This window comes from Solanum verrucosum, unplaced genomic scaffold (assembly GCF_900185275.1).
Source record: "Solanum verrucosum unplaced genomic scaffold, falcon-dt-bn FXZP01000032.1, whole genome shotgun sequence".
Taxonomy (NCBI): Eukaryota; Viridiplantae; Streptophyta; class Magnoliopsida; order Solanales; family Solanaceae; genus Solanum; species Solanum verrucosum.
In genome coordinates, this window is record NW_026020569.1 from 1,302,849 (window position 1) to 1,322,169 (window position 19,321).

Consider the following 19,321-nt stretch of genomic DNA (forward strand, 5'->3'; position numbering starts at 1 on the left):
AACACCCGATTTATATAAATCATCGCGATTTATACAAATCAGATGCTCCATAACAACATATCAAATAGCAAAATTATAGCTATAGAACGTAAATATGATTTTATGTTTGCTATTACTAAAAGTTTCTCTATTAGAAATGAGGTTCTCCGAAATAAAATACGAGTAGCATTAAATGTAGACAACATGAGATAAGCGAGATAAGATGCTCTAGACATGGGAAAAGAAAATGCACAAATGAAAAGCAGATTGAAATTATTTGTGTGTATGATTAACGAAGAGAATTGCTTTTACTTTATTTTTAATATTTTATGAAGAAAACTATTTTACTCATAAACTCAAAAGCTTTTGAATCTTACTATAAGTTATTTCTATTTCTCTCTAGTTCTTTCTAATACTTTCTAGTTCTTTTTATTGAAAATACGAAAAAGGTCTGGATTATCTGAAAAAGTTCTAATATACTTCTCGTTTGTATATTGGGCTACAAAATTAGGTTGGGGCGGTTCAGAAAAACTTGATGGGTTCGGAATTTAATTTTTATCTAATTGAAAGGCGCTATATAATAAATAATAAATATTATAATAAAAAAAATGTTAGTTTTTATGGTAAAAATGAGCTAAAAAAGTGGGTTGAATGATATTTTTAGACTTATAAATGAATGAGTGTATATTTGAACCTTTTCGGACATTTCAAGAATATTTTTAGCCATTTTCCTTGAAAATAATAAGCAGCATCTGGAAATAAACAATAACATTCTTATTTATTTATATTAAAATAAAAAAACAAATTAAATTAGGATAAAAAACATATTTCAATATAAATTAGGAGTTCGGATAAATAGACATTCGATAATAACTAGGATCTACTTATAATAAGAAGAAACTAAATTAAACTAAAAGAAGAAAACATATTCCAATATAAACTATGACAAATAAATCTTTAATAGACTTGAATCAGGTAAAATAAATTTTCAGTAGTTTACCGTAACAAGGCTTGCCGACTCCTACTCATATCGTTTCACTATTTAAGTTTACGAAGCGTTCCGTCTTTTGGCTTAATTGTCAGTCCCTTTCATCGGCTTAACTACATAATAATAATATTTGCTTCCGTAAAACTCATCAAATCTACAAAATCTGTCCTCCTTTCGCTTTCTTCTATATCAGGTAATTTTCTTCATTAATCTGTTAATGATTTGTTTAATCACACTTTAACTGTTTGAGTTTCTATTTAATTTAATATTAATGCTATCTAATCTACAATTGACAGTTATCCCATCACATATCACAAATTTTCTTCTTTCCTAGTTCAAAATTCGTTCTGTTTCATCTTGATCAGCGCTCAATTCTTAATCACGATCAATATCCAATTTTTATTTTTTTACTTATTTTAATGAATCCTGTTCGATTGGAATGTGGTGAATTAATCGATTGATTTATTGTTGTTGGGGACTGTTTGGTTTTTAATTGTGAGAGAATGGAAAACTGAAGGCAGATCTGTTAATTGTACAATTTTGAGTTCTTCCAACCGTCAAGATTAACATTAATACATGAAGAAAAAATGTAACTTTGCCTAGTCGGATTTCTCAGAACTGTTAATGTTGTGTGAGGCAGATTTGGGATTTGAAGTTTATGGGTTCATACAATAACCTTTTAAGTTAATATTTAATAATAGTTTGATTCATATAGTCAGATAATTTACTATATATTTTGTGAATTTCTTAATACAAATTAAATACTTGGTGGAACATAAGCTATTGGATTCACGTGGACCCTTATCTCTTATAGGTAAGGTTCCCCCTGGTTCTGTAGTGCCATTCATCCTCAATGCTACTGCTAGTTCTTTTGTTTTTGTTGATTTGTAAACCACTCATGATTTAATCTAACATTTTTGTTCTTTATTTGGAGTGTGGTCGCCATTGCCCATCTAATGTAGTCTCTTATTGCTATAGCTTTAAGAAAACCTTTTTTTTTTTTTTAATTTTTACAGAAGTTTTCATCTATGTAGGAAATACCAATTAGTTTGGAATATATTTTTGTTATGTTAGTACTTGCTTTTACGTCCTGTGATTTCTACAACTTTTTAGCCCTGTCCAAGATTTTTATGCCAGTAGAAAATATAGAGAGCTATAGTATTTTTTTATATTTTTTTAATCTTTCTTTATTATTGCATTGTCTCCCCATACTTGAGCCGAGTTTCTATCAGAAACAATCTCTCTACCTTCACAAAGTAGGGGTAAGGCTACGTACACACCACCTTCTCTAGACAGCACATGTACACTGGGTTTATTGTTGTTATATAATTGCTGGTCTAAGATGAATTCAAATGGAGAAGCATGGTTAGAACCATGTTTATAGCACTGACCCCAGCTTTTTTGGGATTGAGGTGTTGTCGTCAGAATATTTATTGACCGGTAAAGAATTTGTTTCTGAAGATGCATTCTTCCCACTTTTATGTTGTTGCTTTTAGGGCTCAATGAGTCCGCATTAGGATTAACTTTTCTTTTTTTGTAACCAAGTCGTTTATTGACTTTTAGGTTATCTGATTTGGGATTTAATATGGGTATGTTAGCATGGATGATTTCTTAACCTTAACCCTTGATTAGTTTCTTCGTAGTAATGTTGCTCTATTACTTCAGACTAGGAACTACTATGTTGTGCTTCCTTTTTCCTTTGAGACTAACATGCATTGTGATATTTTCCATCTTATCAGTACATATTTTTGTCAAACTGATACTTTTTACTTAATACACATTACACATCAGGGGTGGTCTTTTATTGAGTATTGTCTTGCCAAAATTTTGTACAGAATGGCTATGGAAACTACAGCTATACCTTCTGTCCCTGCTGCACAAGTGATTGGAAATGCTTTTGTTGAGCAGTATTACCAAATTCAACACCACTCCCCAGAGTTAGTATACAGATTTTATCTGGATTCAAGTGTCTTAAGCCGCCCAAATTCTAATGGCGTGATGACATCCGTGACAACAATGAAAGTGAGTATAAATGCAATTGTTGTTCCTTCTACTATACCAGAGAACTTTTATGAATAAGAAAACAAAATAACCATGGTCTAGGCTAATACAAACTTTTATCTGCTGTCAGTATAATAACATAGTAGGTGTTAGTTCACAAAGAGAGTTTCACCCCTTCTAAGTCATATGCTCCTGGCAACTTCTGATAGGGGATAAGTTTGGTGAAAGTCTATAATTGAGGGGGACATTTGAGGACTTCTTCCATGGAAGAAACAGATTGTATAATGCTGAATCTAATATGACCTGCTATTAGTGAAGAACTTAGTTGCATCTGGATGTGGAAGCACAGGGAATTGGAGAAATGATAAACTACGTAGAGGACTTTAGACTCTAATTCTTACTTTGATGTTGGTTCATGACTGACAAAAAGAATGAAATGAACCGCATAAATAGAGCAATTAAACTGCTGGGCTTGTGCAGTTGCAAGTCAATTTGAGAAATTATTAAGATGTGTGAACATATCGCTAAACCTGTCAACTCTACAATATCTTGAAATATCAAGGTTCTAGGTTTGTAGCTCCAAAACTGGTATTTAAATGATTTGCAAGAAATTTCTTTTCAAGAAAATTGGAACTCCATCTTATATTCTAATGCAATTCAGAATGATCTTGGGATTCTGATGTAACATTCAGAAACTTGTATTCTCTGGGAGAGTTGTGTTATCGTTTCTCTTAAGTTTTACCATTAGAAGTAGTCGTGCAAAATGGTGAAGTGCTTTGTCTATTTCTTACCTTGCACCTTGTTCACATATTTATCTTGGCAAGTTTGCAATATAAAATGATAATTTATTCCACAATTCTTACTAATTTTTCACTTATCTTTAACTGATTTTTCACTTATCTTTATGTTGGGGCAGAATATCAATGACATGATATGCTCATTAGGCTACAAGAACTATAAGGCAGAGATAAAGACTGCAGATGCACAACAGTCCTACAAGGATGGGGTCATTGTATTGGTAACTGGATGCTTAACTGGAAAGGATAACACGAGAAAGCAATTCACCCAGACGTTTTTCCTTGCTCCACAGGACAAAGGGTACTTTGTTTTGAATGATGTTCTTAGGTATGCAGAACAAAATGAGACTGATAACAGTTCAGAAATGGTTAATGGGGTCAAGGATGTAGCACCCGTGCCTTTGACGCCTGATCCAGGTTGGATATTTTGTCTAACTCCTTAACTTTTCTTCTTTTTACTTTTCAAATTGCTTACTTGCCTTTTTTGTTTTGATTCTAGAACCAGTTCATGTGCTTGAGCCTCCGAATCACAGACAGCCTAGCTCTCATGCAGAAGATATTCAAATTGTTGAGGAAGTAGTTCATGGTTCTTTGGAAAATGAGAAGCTAGTTGGTGATGAAAGAGAGATTATGGTGGGTGCTGAATCCCATATTAATGCAGAACCAGCTACTTCAGTTTCCCGAGAAGATGCTCCTAAGAAATCTTATGCATCGATTGTAAGTTCTCAAACAAAGAAAGGGCCCACCAAAATCTATGTACCCTCTAATTCAAGAATGGCTCCCGCAAAGACTGAAAAGCAGCCAGTTAAGTCAGTAGCACAAGCTCCTGGTCCTGAATCATCAATTCATACTGCCTCTGGGGGTAATGCATCTGAATCTAAAGATGCTCGGTACAGAGGTATAATATCAAAAAAATCTTGCACTTGCATGAAATATATCATTCCTTACTTTCATTTGTGAAGCATCCAACCGGGCTGCTAAATTAGGATAGAACTTTCACATTTGATTTTAGGACGTAAAGGAATGCTGAAGTACATAGACAAGTGTTTGAGTTTTTCTTCATATTATGAGCCATTGCTACTACTTGCATGATCAAACTTAACGGTTTTTCCATTGGCTCTTTTTATCTTATTTCTTACAATCTTATTATTTATTGTACCATCTAATTTTTACTTACTTTTGATTGTTCCAGCTGAGGGACACTCCATTTATATCCGCAATTTGCCTTTAAATGTTACTGTTGCTCAACTTGAGGTTGAATTTAAGAGATTTGGACCCATTAAGCAAGGAGGCATACAAGTTAGAAGTAATAGGGTTAGTCCAGAAAGCATATTTTACTCATTTGTCCTCCTCTCATCTACTTAATTTTATAGATCTTTAACACTATCTATTGATTTCCTGTTTCTGCAGCAACAAGGATTCTGCTTTGGGTTTGTTGAATTTGAAGATTTGAACTCCATGAACAGTGCGATACAGGTGTGTCCCCCTCAAATCATTTTTTAGATGGGCCATCTTCACGTGAAGTTAAAATCTGTACAACATCTAGATTATGTGCTATGATTAGTTGTGTGTATGAAAGTATACCATGAAGTGTTAAATTGAAGAAACTCTAGTTTTTTAGGAATCCATAAGTTGTCGTACTTAATTGATTCATATAAAGTTGGCCAAAATTTGATGTTCATTACATGAATCTAAAACTAGGTTGTAGACTTTCCCCATTTTATTTATTTCTTTTACGTTAAAACATGCGTTATTATGACTATTGTTACATCCTTCGGTTCCATGGTTTAATGTACGGATTTCTTTATTCAGGCGTCACCTGTTACAATTGGAGGTCTTCAAGCTGATGTTGAGATAAAGAGAACTACAAGTAGAGGTCAGTTACAGACTACAACCAATAAATTAGTCATCAATTTCTTCTCATGGTCTTTTATTCGTACTGTCAAAATCACATACTGTATGTTGTTTGGACCACAACTTCTTCACATAAATGATACGTCAGTATTTTCAATTTCCTATTGCAGTTGGTAGCGGGAGAGGTCGTTTCCCTCCCGGAAGAGGAGCAGGGTACCGAAATGACAATTTCAGGGGCCGTGGAAACTTTAGTGGAGGTCGAGACTATGGTAGAAATGACTTTGTTGGAGGACGTGGCAGGGATCAAGGAGGACGAGGTGGTGAAGGTTACCAACAAGGAAGAGGGAGAGGCGGACGGAGAGGTGGCCTAAGCCAGATTCCTTCTTCAGCATAGTTTGGCTGGAGAAGTTGTGGCAAATTTTGACCGAGTTTTGTGTTGCCATTGTGCAGCAGCAGCAGAACAGTTTAGTTGTGCAGTTTAGTTTGATATCTTTATACTTTTTTCGTTTTCAATTATCGGCCTAGTTTTCTTTCAAACCTTCTACTATTGAGCATCATTTTTTTCTAACTTATTTTTTATGGAGGTAATGTTATGTTTCATGTTTTACGTTTCACAGGATAGAACAATGTTATTATGAATTTTTCATAAATCATATACAAATAGATACAATCACGAATTGAATTAAATAAATTTTGCATCTATACAAATAAAGCGAATAGCAAAATTGAAGAGACTGTAGAGGTTATTTACAATTTTCTTAAATTATAGTTATAATATTAACTAGTAAAATTATCTGCGCCTCATGCGAGAATTTAATATCACCAAATTTATAAAATAATAGTTAAAACCTATCCGTCATTACAAGTAAAATATTATATTATCTTACATAGAAGATTACGTAGTAACGAACATTAATAACGTAAAGAAAAATGATAATTATAATATCTTATTATTTATTATATTATCTTACATACAAGATTACGTAATAACAAACATTAATAACGTAAAGGAAAATGATAATTATAATATCTTATCATTTACCCTCCAATCAATCATCTTTAATTTGATTTTATAATTTTTCTTTTTGCTTTCAGGAAGTGTTACTATTTGATATTTTTGGAGAATCAAATGAACATCAACTCGATATATTAATTTTCTAATAAATAAATAATCGTTAGTGAAAAGATAAATAAATTTTAAAAGGCTGAAAAAAGTGAACAAATATTATAATTCTAACGTGTAGAAAGTCCAGCCCTACCTTTTGCTTTACAGATATCACTTTAAAGTTCCCCATTTAAATGTAGGGTCCCTAAAATGTATCATAAGTAATTATTAAAATAGAAAATTAGAGGGATAATGTATCATATTGGACAAAAATTTAACTTATTATATATACTTGAAATGAAAAAATATACACAAAACTATTCAGTTTATTTGAGTGTTTTTTCAAAATAAACATACCAGAGTGACAAAGTTAAATTTGAAACTACACTTCTATTTCAATCGCAGTGTCGAGAAATACATCTATTACTTCAAGAAAAGTATTTAAAAACCTAGAGTAAACTTGAGAATATGTCCATATTTCATATTGAATTTGAGCGATTAATTTATTGTGTAGTTATCTATAACTTTGGAAATAAAAGAAGCTCAGTTTAGTCATATTCCTCTATAGGTCATCCGGCACATCCTTCAATCCATGTCAAAAGTATTAATTATTGTCTTCTTTTCCTGGTTCACTTCGCACATCAATGTGCGATAAATTTTTTAAGGTCTTTATGTCCTTACAATGGCATACCAAATTTAAATTTTGTCTTCAAGAACTAATAGTATAGATCTTTAAAGAATTTTTTTATTGTAGCTTCAACAATTTAAGTAGAGAAAACCTGCGTGAATACTCAATAAACGTGTGTTATTTAATCTGTACTAACAAATACTTATAACAATAACTTTGGAGAAACATAAACATCAAGGTTTAAAACATATACTCAAAAACAACAATTAATACTATATGCATAAATTAATGACTATAAAAAAATATATCACGATCTACAACAATAGAAATAAACTGTATTTTATGTTTTGTTTGACGTTTAAACGTTATATAATGAGCAAGCTTTGCTTTGCTTGTAATAGTCTTGAATGGTTGTCGTTGTAGACAAATGAGCCAAAATGGGCAGTAAATCTATGCGGATAAACTCGTAGATAGATGTTTTCCTAGTTGAAAATTCGACAAAAAAAATAATAAAAAAATAAAAATCCAACAGAATGCACAATGTCCCTTTAAGGAAATTATTCTCCTCTAGTACCCGAGGTTTAAAGGAATAGATCATCTACGGATGGAACGACTCTATATATTCACCAGTGTACTGATACAAAAACAATGGTGCTCACTTAACATGAGCAAAGTACATGAATATTTCATTGTGCAAACGAAGAAGAAGCTGAGATTTTTCGTTGTTTTAAAATGAGAGAAAATCCCTCTATTTATAGAGGGTAGTGTGAATAAATGTTTATTGTGCCTTACAGGAAAGGTCACGACTCTTTAGAAAAGTTACAATCCTTCAGAAAGGTCACAATCTTTCATAAATGTCATAACTTTTCATAAAAGTCGCAACATTTCATAAAAGTCACAACTTTTCATAAAAGTCGCAACATTTCATAAAAGTCACAACTTTTCATAAAAGTCGCAACTCTTCATAAAACTTGCAACATTTCATAAAAGTCACAAATTTTTATGATAGGGAAAGACTATTTTTAAAAATAAATAAATTTTAAAAAAAATTCTAGCTTGTGATGACGCCACGTAGACGAGCCTAGATTCTCCTTTATATAAATATATATGATATGATATAGGCTAATGTTCGCTAATTTTGCATAATTTTTCCTTTATTGATGAATTAAGTACTAGAAGTCTATATACAACTGTATCCAAATATTGGAATAATTATTTTTGCTTATTGTCAAACAGAACCAAATAAAAATTGAAAACGTGTCGAGCTAAGATGTTGTAAAAAAGAAGCAATTGTACGAGTAGAATATTTGTGTAATCGGAACAAGTTGCTCTATTTATATCTTGCGTGCGACAAAGCAATGTGATGCATCACTCTCTCCACTAGCCACGTCTTTTCTTCTTCTTCTTCTTTTTTTTTTTTTTTTTTCCAACCTTGTTGTTTAATCATATACATCCACAAAGGTGAAATAATAATAATTAAATACAAAACTATAACTTAAAAAATTAGTTGTCAACAGTTTTTGGGAGGTGGGGATTGGCAAAATTGTGTACGTTTCGATTTGTGATAGCACGCATCAACAGTACTATAGAGTCGAATAAAAAATGTCTGGTTAAAAAACGGAAAAGATATTAAATACATTTTGAAATTATTTCAAAAAAATCTACTTCACACTCAAGCTAATGGGATGATTTATTACTCCCTAATACATACGGAAAATGAATTGTCTCTTATTATGTACTCTATCTATCCCTAATTACTATAAAATAACTATTGATATAGTAAGTTTATTATTTTATCTCTGTTAATTATGAAGTAAATGCATTAAAAACTTCAGATTTTTAAGAAGTTCTACATTTTTTTCAAAGTAATTAATTGAGAGTATAATATGTTAAAAAAATTGTCTTTTCTTGATTTGTCAAAATAGAAAACTAACTAGGGACAACTAAAAGAAAAAAATTGGACAAGTAATTAGGGACAGAGAGAGTTAGGAGCTGCTTCTGCTTGGACATTTTAAAAAAAAAAATCTAAAAATTTGTTTGTTTTTATTTTTATTTTTATTAATTGGTTTATTTATTTATTTTCGAAATTATATAGTTCAATTTTGCTTTGGCCTTTAGTGATAGTTTTATTATTTGAATATCACTAGTATTTGTGTGAAATTTTATAATAATTTTGAATAAAAAATGAACTATCAATAAGACTCTTCATATTGGATTTGACAGAAAAAAAGAATGAGATCTATTACTAACCAAAAAACAAAATTTTAAAAAAGAATTTTGATAGTTCATACGTATAAGCTAGTAGAAGATAAGAAATCATAAAGAGAACTTATAATTGGAAAAAATTTGCCACGTGTCGACTTGGATAAGGTAGCACGAAGAATATTGTAGTAATGGATACGTAGGACCGTAGGATTGCTTCGATTTGATGTTATTTTAAGAAATTTATATCATATTATTTTTTTGATAGCTTATTATATATAAAATTATATTATTTTTGAAATCATCCCAATAGTTTTGATTACTCTTTCTTATATTTAAAAAAAATGTCACAAAATAGTCGCACTATATTTTATTAGGATGTTTCATTTGTTAATTAGGACATAAGATAGTAATTAGAGGCTAAGTCATACTATATTGTATTAAAATTGTCTAATATGATAAATCATATATTCAAAATCTAATGAATAAAAATTATGAATCAAAATCCCTAAATAATAGATTCTGACTTTGCTTATAATAATAACAAGTTTTAATATATGCAATGCTCACAAACTAATGTCTACTTTCGAACCAAAATCAAATATTTTCCCATCTTAAAACGATTACTGATTCCTATTAATAGAAAAAAAACATAATGTGTAGCATAACTAAAAGATTTGGACGAAAATATAAATTATATTTGACTAATACCACAAAAATATACAGGGAAAGAAGAAAAAACATACCTCGATTTATAGCTTGATGTGACAATTACCGGACAAATTTTATTTCGCTAATTGTAGTATGTAGTAAATTTGAGTGTGAATTGTAGTAGTTCACGTCTAGATCTACATAAATATCCGAGGCTTAATGTAAAAATAATAATTAATGCTTCATTATTTTCCAACTAATGTGCATAGCATATTTATATATATCAACTTATTCTAGTTTGTATATAATACATCTTCAACTTATTCATGAGGACGTGATTCTAAATAAGAGATTATAGAATTTGAGTATTAGAATAAATAATTTACAGATATCGAACATTTCACCTTTTTTCAGTAGTAGAGGCGTAGAGTTTTAGTCTAGAGATTTTACATGTTTCATAATTATTATTTTTCAAAAAAAATTCATTAATACTATTATTTCTTTTATTTTTACGGTTAGTTAATGATCTTTTTCCTCAAATGTTTTCATCATAGTTTTTTTATGGAGCATTTCTTTACTCAATTGTCTTATTTTAGTTTATTAAAAAAATATCATTCTACTATAATTAGGAATAATTCAATTTTAAAATTTTTATTTTATTCCTAATAAAATAATTACTACCTCACAAATCTATAGTGGACTGGTTCTAAGATATAAATTTTTAATTTTTTTTATTTTTTAAATACTGTATCAAGTCAATTAATCAAACGATGTCCCATGAAATAAAACAGAGAAAGTGATGTTCGCTATGTCTCAATTTGTATAACACTTTTTTATTTTTTTAGAGTCAAACATTTTAAGTTTGATCGAAAATTTGCACGTATAATTTTCATTTTTTTAAAAATGAAATTAATATACTTGTAAACTACGTCTATAAGTCACAATAATTGAAAATTTTAAATAATTAAAGATATATAAAAAATTTATAATAATTTTTTTTAAAAATATCGCATAAATTGAAACGGAGAGAGTGATGTATTCGATAAAAATTGGATACGTGTGTTGAATGGACCCGAGCAAGTTGGTGTAGTTATTATCTTTATCTGACAAAGACTGCTGCACTTTTTCCACTATCCACCTCCCTATTCCGCAACTTGCAAATTGATCTAGCTGTTACCATCTAATCATTTAACGACACGTATGCTCCAACCTCCACGTGTTAATATATTAATGAATTCGTAAAAGAGCAAGTTGTATAATACGGGGTCCACTTAGATCTGTTTCTTGATTTTTATCCTTCGCGTATTTTTGGGAGATTCTTTTTGGACCACTTGCTCTTCCTTCATCATAATTCCTTTTTCTCTAGTTTATATTCGAGTTTCAATTAAATTTGAATGGTATATTATAAGAGTTTATTTGAAGATTATGCTTTCAATAATTTATTTATTTTATATTCATAGTTTAATTTGAGATTTCTAATTAAATATAAAATATTTTGTTAATGTATCACAATTCATATTAAAATTGTAATTCGTTTTACTCGATTGTGTGCCTTTCTTTTCAATTTATCTTTTCCCTTTTCCTTTTTCTTCTCTCTAAAGAAATACACCAACATCTAACTAACATTCTTGGATTCTAAAAAATTACATACTTAACTAGTATTGCTTTCATTAGTGAAATCATAATGTGTCAATCTTTATATATATATGATTCCAACTAAATTCGAACAGTATACTGTTTAACTCGATCATTTGAGAGTGATGTCCTCTACATTTTTCTTTATGATAATTAATTTTTTGTAATGTGAAATCAATAACAAGAATTCACTTCATTTTGATTTTAATAGCTTTAACACTTGGTTAGCTCTACAAAAGGTTACTCCCTCCGTTTCACAAAGAATGACCTAGTTTGACTTGATACATAGTTTAAGAAAATAAAGAAGACTTTTAAAACTTGTAGTCATAAATTAAAGTTATGTCAAATGTACAAAATTGCCCTTTAGTCTTGTGGTCTTAAACATGTCACGTGAAAAATTGAAATTAAAATGTTACCAAAAAAAGAAATAAGTCATTCTTTTTTAAACAGACTAAAAAGAAAATGAGGTCATTCTTTTTGAAACGGAGGGAGTATATTTTTTGCGAAAATAAAATTTGGTTCTATCAACCTCATTGTTTGTTTTTTTTAAAAAAAGAAATTAAGGTGTGTTGGACTACTTTTTTCATGGAATAAAAATAATTGTGGTAAATAGTTCTAGCTAATTATACAATTATGAGTTTAGGACAAGGCTTATGTATATTTTTTTTCTATATCTATAAACTAGACTATAAAGTTCACACCAAAGGTCAAGCATTATTTAAGAATTAATTAACAAAACAAGATAGGTACATTCATGTATATAATTTATCAACATGCTTAAGAAATAAATACAATATTTTTCACCTGTCTTTTGGAATTAACATAATTAGTTGCCAAGTTGCTTTAAAGTAATACCGACCAAGAGCAAGTTGCATATGAAATAATTAAAATTTTATCTAACTTTGAAAGAAAACAACGTTGTCTGTCAAGCTGTGTTGTTGATGGATCTGAGTGACTACTGCTAGTGAAAATTATACTATTGTCTAATATACCCACTTGGCTTTGTTCATGTGACAGAGCCACTAACTTAAACTCACTTTTTTTTATCTTTTTTCTGTGGTTTCTATTCATTGAATCAAAATTCTTTGTCCCTTATCATTTCTTTTCTTGTACTATACAATATGTTATGTTAAAAAAAGGAAAAAAAAACATCATTGACACTACTTTATTGTCAATTCACAAACACTAGTTTTTTTTGCGAATCAACATTTTTCACGTAACTTTCGACAGTATTTTTTCACTTTCAACAATTGTGATATTCCAATGTGGAAACAAATTAGCAAAAGATGCGGTTTTGACAAACTAAAGTAATTGGAGTAGAGGAGGAAAATGATTATTTTGTCGTGCGTTTGGTTAGAGGTATTAAGTAGTTATTATATTATTTATCCTATAATTTATTTCATAGTGATGTAATAGGTCATCTTATATATATGATAAAATAACTTATATGAAATAATTAATTTCAGAATAACTTGTTCACAATCAAACAAATACTTCCTTTTGTATCCTTTTCTTATTGGTGCATTCATACACAATTACACATATTAATAATTTTTTTAGATTCGCCTCTATAATTAGTTGCCCAATTATATTGTATACGTTTTAAATATGCTGCTCTTATGAGTGAGTATTAGTTCTACATCTATTATTAAAAGAGTAATGGACAATTCTCATTTATGAACTAGTTTTTAGCATCAACTTAGATTAATAATTTGCAAATCTTCAAATTTATTTTCCTATATAATAAAATCATGCTAGGTTAAAGAGCAATTAATTTTAAATAAAACCTTTAATGTGTCAACATGCCATAATTTATAATGTGTCAAAACCAATAGTAATAATTTTGATGTGTCAAAATACCATAATTAAACTTGATATTCATATTGTGCATAACAAAATACTTAAATTATATAAAATTAAACAAATAAATGCAGACTTAAAACCCCTAAAATGCGAGGTAGGACACACGTAAGAGAGGAAAAAAGTTGCCGTTATTAACAAAGGCATGGTAGGGGCATAAAATACGAGATTGCCAAAATTGATACGTGTCGACAAATTCAGCCATGTATGATAATGATACACGTCAGTACCTGTTCCCGATAAATAGTTATATAGAAATCCAGCCAGTCACAAAAAGGTAGCCCATAGGTCAATCCTACCGCCACGTGTCATCAACTGCCTAAGTATTTTGCGTTATTCCCTACGACACTCTATTAAGTGACCACAAAAAAAAAGAAAAAAAGCTTTAGATGTAGACCGTCACGCCATTTATGACTCCGAGATTTTCTGTAACACGTGGCACTAATTAACCGACACGTGGCCTTTTGTTCCGGTAATACCTTTATTCTTGTTTGCAGTTAAATGAAGAGACATTGTGGCAAACGTCCCTTTAAACCAGGTTGTCTAAACCACGTGGGTAAAGAGGACTCTTCATGCCTACCACGTGTCGGTTTTTGCTGCGTTTTACGTTTCATCGTTGAGGGGTTTTTCGTCATTTTCAATGGTAAATAGGAATATTAAAGTAGTCGTGGAATCATCAAGTTGTTCTTCTTTTCTCTGTTTTATATAGTAATTTTTTTCTTTATTATATGGCTCAAGTTAACTCTTTTGCCGGCGAATTTTGGAACTCCGGCAACTACATTCTCTAACGTACACAGAATTTTCTGTTTCTTATAATTTAAAAAGTTGTTTGAAGTTTTGTTTTTTTTTTGTTTGTTTAAATGGCTGAAGCTGAAGAAAATAGAGAGAAGAGGTGTTTTTCTAGTATGCAGATGGATGTTTTTTCGAGAGATCTGTTGCATAAATTTATGAATGGAAACAACAAAAAAATTCATGAAATTCCTAATGAGGAAGATGATTTGGAGCTGAGTTTGGGGCTTTCATTGAATGGAAGATTTGGGGTAGACCCAGAAAGGGCTAAGAGACTAAAACGGTCTTCTTCAATTTCTAACTTTATGTTTTCCGGCGGGGATGAGAGTAATGGGCGTTGTTCATTCTCTGTTGGTTCGATTACGAGGACTTGTTCGTTGCCTGTTGAGGGTGAGGAGGAGTGCAGAAAAAGGAAGGAGTTGCAATCTCTGAGGCGTTTGGAGGCTAAAAGGAAGAGAATGGAGAAATTACAGAATGTTAGAGTGGTGAAGGATAAGGTTGATTTAGACGAACGTCCTGAAGAAAATGGTGGTCCAGTTGGGAATTCATTGCCTGTGTCACAAGGGTCTATGGCTTCTCAGGGAAGTGGTTCTTCAGGAATTTCTGATTTTGGGAGTCAACCCATTCAAGGTATAACCAATTTATTCTCCTTAATTAAATTCTGTACCTTTTTTGGGGCATGTATGTTTAGATGTTTGGCCTCGAATTTATAGTATTTATTTGCCTATACTATTACTGTGTGTTTTGCCTGAATTTGCTTATTTGAGAAGATGCTTTTTCATTACCGTGTCTTGGACCATAGCACGTGGCTACTTGAAGCTATTTAAGGACGAATTCTTTTGAGTTGTTTGAGTTAAACGATCCTGTGAAGGAATTAGGCATTCTAATGCAGCTTTTCATGAATTGATGTGACTTGTTAGACCTTATGTTTAACATTTCTGTTGAATTATGAAGTAAAAAGCGTAATTACAGCATGGGTTGTTACCTGATCTTCCTATTGGGGAGTTCATCGGTAGAATGGATGCTCCTCATTAGGATAAAGATAATTCTTTTACTACTCTCCGTTAGGGATCTTGTAAATATAGATTTTCAAGAAGAATCTTGTTCTTCAATATCTAGTCTCGGTTATGGGTGAGGCGCGCTAAAAATGATTATTCCACAACCATTTTATTCAGAAAAATTTTGTGAGGGGAGAAACAGAATTTCCATAATTTGGGTTTCTATTTTTTAGAAGTAGTGAGATGGACAGATGGTTAGTTGCCAAAGGAATAAAAACTAAGACAGCTACCTGTCCCTGGAATCCATTAGGACCTTTTCTGTTGTTTACTTGAATTCACTGTCCATCATTAATTTTGTTGGTGTTGTGAAATTCACTGCAACTTTTCCCTCATTCACCTCCTAATATCTGATATTCCTTGAACTGATCGGACATGCCGATTTGGCCAAGAGTATTTTACATGTGGCCTTACTGTTGATACTGGGCTATATCACTTGTTTCCGGGGGGGGGGGGAGACCCACCTGCAGCTTGCCGGGTGCTCAAGCTAAGTTGCACGGACTCTTCACTTTTGATGCTGCACCCGTGTTGGATTCTCCAAAAATACACTACTTTTGGTGAATCCGACATGCACCCCTCGACATTTTTGAAGAGTCCAAGCAACATAGTGCTCAAGCACCCATTAATCCTGACATAATTTTGTACATATATATAGGAACTTCTAAAATTATGGTTATAGCACCACCAACTGAACAAATAGTTCGCCGGGTGCTTTGGTTAGGTGTGGCTAAATTGTAAGTGCGTCTTTGGTGTCCTGAGTTTGATAATCAGGTGACGCAAATGCTCTTTTAGTAAAGTCATTTATTTGATACTCAGGTGATGCAAATGCTCTCTTATTAGTCATTATCTTTTCTGCTTCAAGTCAATTGTTTTCAATTTTTTCCCCTGATACACATTCTTCTTGCCTAAATTTTAGTGATTCTTATTTGTCTTTGCTTATTCTAGTTTGCAATTACAATTCCTCCTCTCTTTTTTTGTTGCTTTGGTTACTTTTACGTTGAGTTTTAAATTTGCTTTTATGTTTGTAAATTTTTTGGACAGAAAGAGAAAAAGAATCCGCTAACAAACATTTCTCTCATTTTTTCCTAATGAAAATTTAGCAATTTGGTTAAGAAATCCTTGAGGCTAATTCTTTCCTTTTTTCCAGAAAAGTAGGAGTTTTTTTTAATCTAATGATACTATTAATGGTATTTTGTTCATTTATTTAACCTTCCTCGGTTAAATAATTGTGCACTTATAGCACTTGCACCAAGTGTAGCAACTTTATATTAACTAAACGAATACACAATCTTAAAATCCTGGATCCGCCACTGCCATTGCATGTTACAGTAGTAGAATTTGAGTGTCCTTTGTTGGGATGACAAAATGTCTTTTTAGTGGAGTCTTATTTCCTATGTTTAAGCAGATTCTTATCTCTTTTCGACACTATACGTTCCAATGCAAAACAGCAGTTGCCTGCAGAGGAGTCTTATTGCCTTTGATTAGCTTTGCCTGGTCCTGTGTGTCTTTGGGTGGAGTTTTATTGCCTATGTCGTAGAGAATTTGACCCCTCCTGCAACACTGTATGTTCCAATTCAAAATAGCTACTGCTTGCAGAGGAGTCATAAGTCCTTTGAGAGGGGTTCTAGTAGAATTTTATCCCTCCTTTGTCACCGCGTTTCCAACTCAAAATAGCAACTCATTTTAGTGGTGAATGTATGTGCTTTCTCTTGATGCTCTAGCGTGATGTCTCCGTGGGATCTCTCTAACACAATGTTTTTAGCGCTGTTAAGATTTGAAGTAAGCTTTCGATTTCTGTATCGAGTCATCTGTCCTTGCAGGTGGTTGATAGATAGATTGTCTTCACTGTCTCTCTCTGGAAGGAACTGACCTATTTTCAAATCTTAACTATTGCAGGGCCAGGTGACAACAGTACTGGGGGTAATACTCCGGCTAGCATGAAGCCTTCAGAGCATGAACGGAAACAGGTAGCTAAACCACCTAAAATCACAAGCGAAAAACCACCTAGCACATGTGATGGAAATGCTAGCAAGGAAGCAAAAGAAATGTTGAAAAACTACATGCTCAACATGCCTTGTGTTTCCACAATGGGCAATGGGCCAAATGGTAAGAAGATCGAAGGATTTCTGTATAGGTATCAGAAGGGAGAGGAAGTGAAAATAATGTGCGTTTGTCATGGCAACTTTCTGTCGCCAGCTGAGTTTGTGAAGCATGCTGGTGGCGGTGACGTTGCAAATCCGTTGAAGCAAATTGTCGTCAATCCTTCACCTCTATTGAGATGATGCCAGCGGAATTCTATAATGGCGCTTGACACAGAAAAGGGGCAAAGCTTCAAGAATTCAGCTTTGCTATCATCGTTCATCTTCTTTTGTAACATGGACCAAGGTTCTTTTTTATTTTTCACTAGATAGTAGTTTTTTGCGGAATATTGCATAATCAATGGGCAAGTTTATCCCCTTTCTGTGGGGAAAAAAAGTTTAAGAATTCCCATTGGCATTTATCTTTCAGTTATTCGTTATTTTGGAAGTCCACATTAATTTCCTGTACATGAAGGACTGTACAGTGCAGTTGGTTCTGTTCTCATTCGATCAATTTCAACACAAAATGTGGCTTTTGAAGGGGGTAATATCAGCAAAGTCTAACAAGCTTGCCCAGCTTCTGCTCTTAACTGATGCAGTTCATGGTCTATGCGGCCTTTGTTTCTAACGATAACATTAGTAATTCCATGTAAAATATATTAGTCAACAATGATTTTAGTTCACATTTCCAGCTGTTCTTTTTATTTTTCAATGGAAGTCGGATGTATTCTTTTTGAATTTAAATGAACATATATTTTTTAATCTTTATGGCCTATGGATCTTTAAAATGGAACAAAAGATGGGGGATTGTTCCCAGAAAGCATACAATTAATTGATCAAGTAGACTTTGTTCTGTTGCTAAGGGAGCAGCGATGCTAAGGCAGATATTCCGGGAGCAGAATGAAGTGGTGGACTTACTAAGCAGAAAGGGTTTAAGTGCACTACCTTTTTGATAGTTCTTCCTGTGTTTATAAATAAATAGTACAGGGCAGACATTTCAGGAACTATGCACTCAAAAAAAAGAAGAGAGAAGGTGGTGCGGTAAGTAAGGTAGTGGATGCATGAGATTTTTTTTTATCTTAATCAGAGGTTTCACATTTACGTCAGATAATCAGAGGTTTCACATTTACGTCTAAAAATGGGGAATTGGTAATTCTAGTTTTCAGTCAAAAATTGTTTAGCTAGATTTTCGGGGGACAATTTGGGTTTATATCCTTTAGGTGATTGTGTTAAAATATGCCTACTGTGATTTGTACGTATATACTTATATTATATGAAATCTTGGAGAATGGTATCCGTCCCTCCCACGTCAAAGAAATAATAATATTACACTACAATTTAGGCAGAAACACGAGGTAAAAGTAGATAATGCATCTACTCTCTGTTGACTTGTCTTTTAATTTGCTCACATTATTGTGGTAGGTGTACCAACTAGAGTGTTAAAGTTGCTGTCAGACAAATATCTATGTGAATTGTCCCAACCTGAAATGTGTCGTACCACCAACAAAATAAATATTAATGAAGTTAATGAAAACTGAAAACAATTGAATTAGAAGCAAAAATATTGAGTTCAATTTGCTTCTCTAATTTTTAAAGTTGGATAGGAGAAAGTCGGAAAAATTGACCATGATTCAATTCGTTGTTAATAGTCTATCATTTTAGGGTGTAATCTGAGATAAGAAAATTAAGAAGAAAACTG

At 31.9% G+C, this 19,321-nt stretch overlaps 3 protein-coding genes across 3 annotated transcripts in view; all 3 read left to right on the forward strand.

The window, feature by feature from the left end:
- The window catches only part of LOC125810727 (glycine-rich RNA-binding protein 3, mitochondrial-like), a 193,882-nt gene that overhangs the window by 111,524 nt on the left and 63,037 nt on the right, over positions 1-19,321 (forward strand). The window lies entirely within an intron of this gene.
- Positions 1,081-6,098, forward strand: LOC125810721 (nuclear transport factor 2-like). Its single transcript, XM_049490200.1, has 8 exons — positions 1,081-1,160; positions 2,803-2,989; positions 3,885-4,182; positions 4,265-4,663; positions 4,958-5,079; positions 5,176-5,241; positions 5,578-5,641; positions 5,790-6,098. The coding sequence occupies exons 2-8, from the start codon at positions 2,804-2,806 to the stop codon at positions 6,011-6,013; spliced, it is 1,359 nt and encodes a 452-aa protein (XP_049346157.1). The 5' UTR covers positions 1,081-1,160; position 2,803; the 3' UTR covers positions 6,014-6,098.
- On the forward strand, positions 14,443-18,028 carry LOC125810728 (ninja-family protein AFP3-like). The gene is made up of 2 exons (XM_049490208.1): positions 14,443-15,119; positions 17,441-18,028. Exons 1-2 carry the CDS (start codon positions 14,561-14,563, stop codon positions 17,824-17,826), a joined length of 945 nt encoding a protein of 314 aa, XP_049346165.1. The 5' UTR covers positions 14,443-14,560; the 3' UTR covers positions 17,827-18,028.

Bases quoted from the DNA above. Each gene is read 5' to 3' on its own strand.
- LOC125810721 (XM_049490200.1), top strand. From the start codon at position 2,804: ATGGCTATGGAAACTACAGCTATACCTTCTGTCCCTGCTGCACAAGTG. The intron at 4,183-4,264 runs GTTGGATATTTT...TTTTGATTCTAG, and splicing joins GCCTTTGACGCCTGATCCAG to AACCAGTTCATGTGCTTGAG. The intron at 4,664-4,957 runs GTATAATATCAA...TGATTGTTCCAG, and splicing joins TAAAGATGCTCGGTACAGAG to CTGAGGGACACTCCATTTAT.
- LOC125810728 (XM_049490208.1), top strand. From the start codon at position 14,561: ATGGCTGAAGCTGAAGAAAATAGAGAGAAGAGGTGTTTTTCTAGTATG. The intron at 15,120-17,440 runs GTATAACCAATT...TAACTATTGCAG, and splicing joins TGGGAGTCAACCCATTCAAG to GGCCAGGTGACAACAGTACT.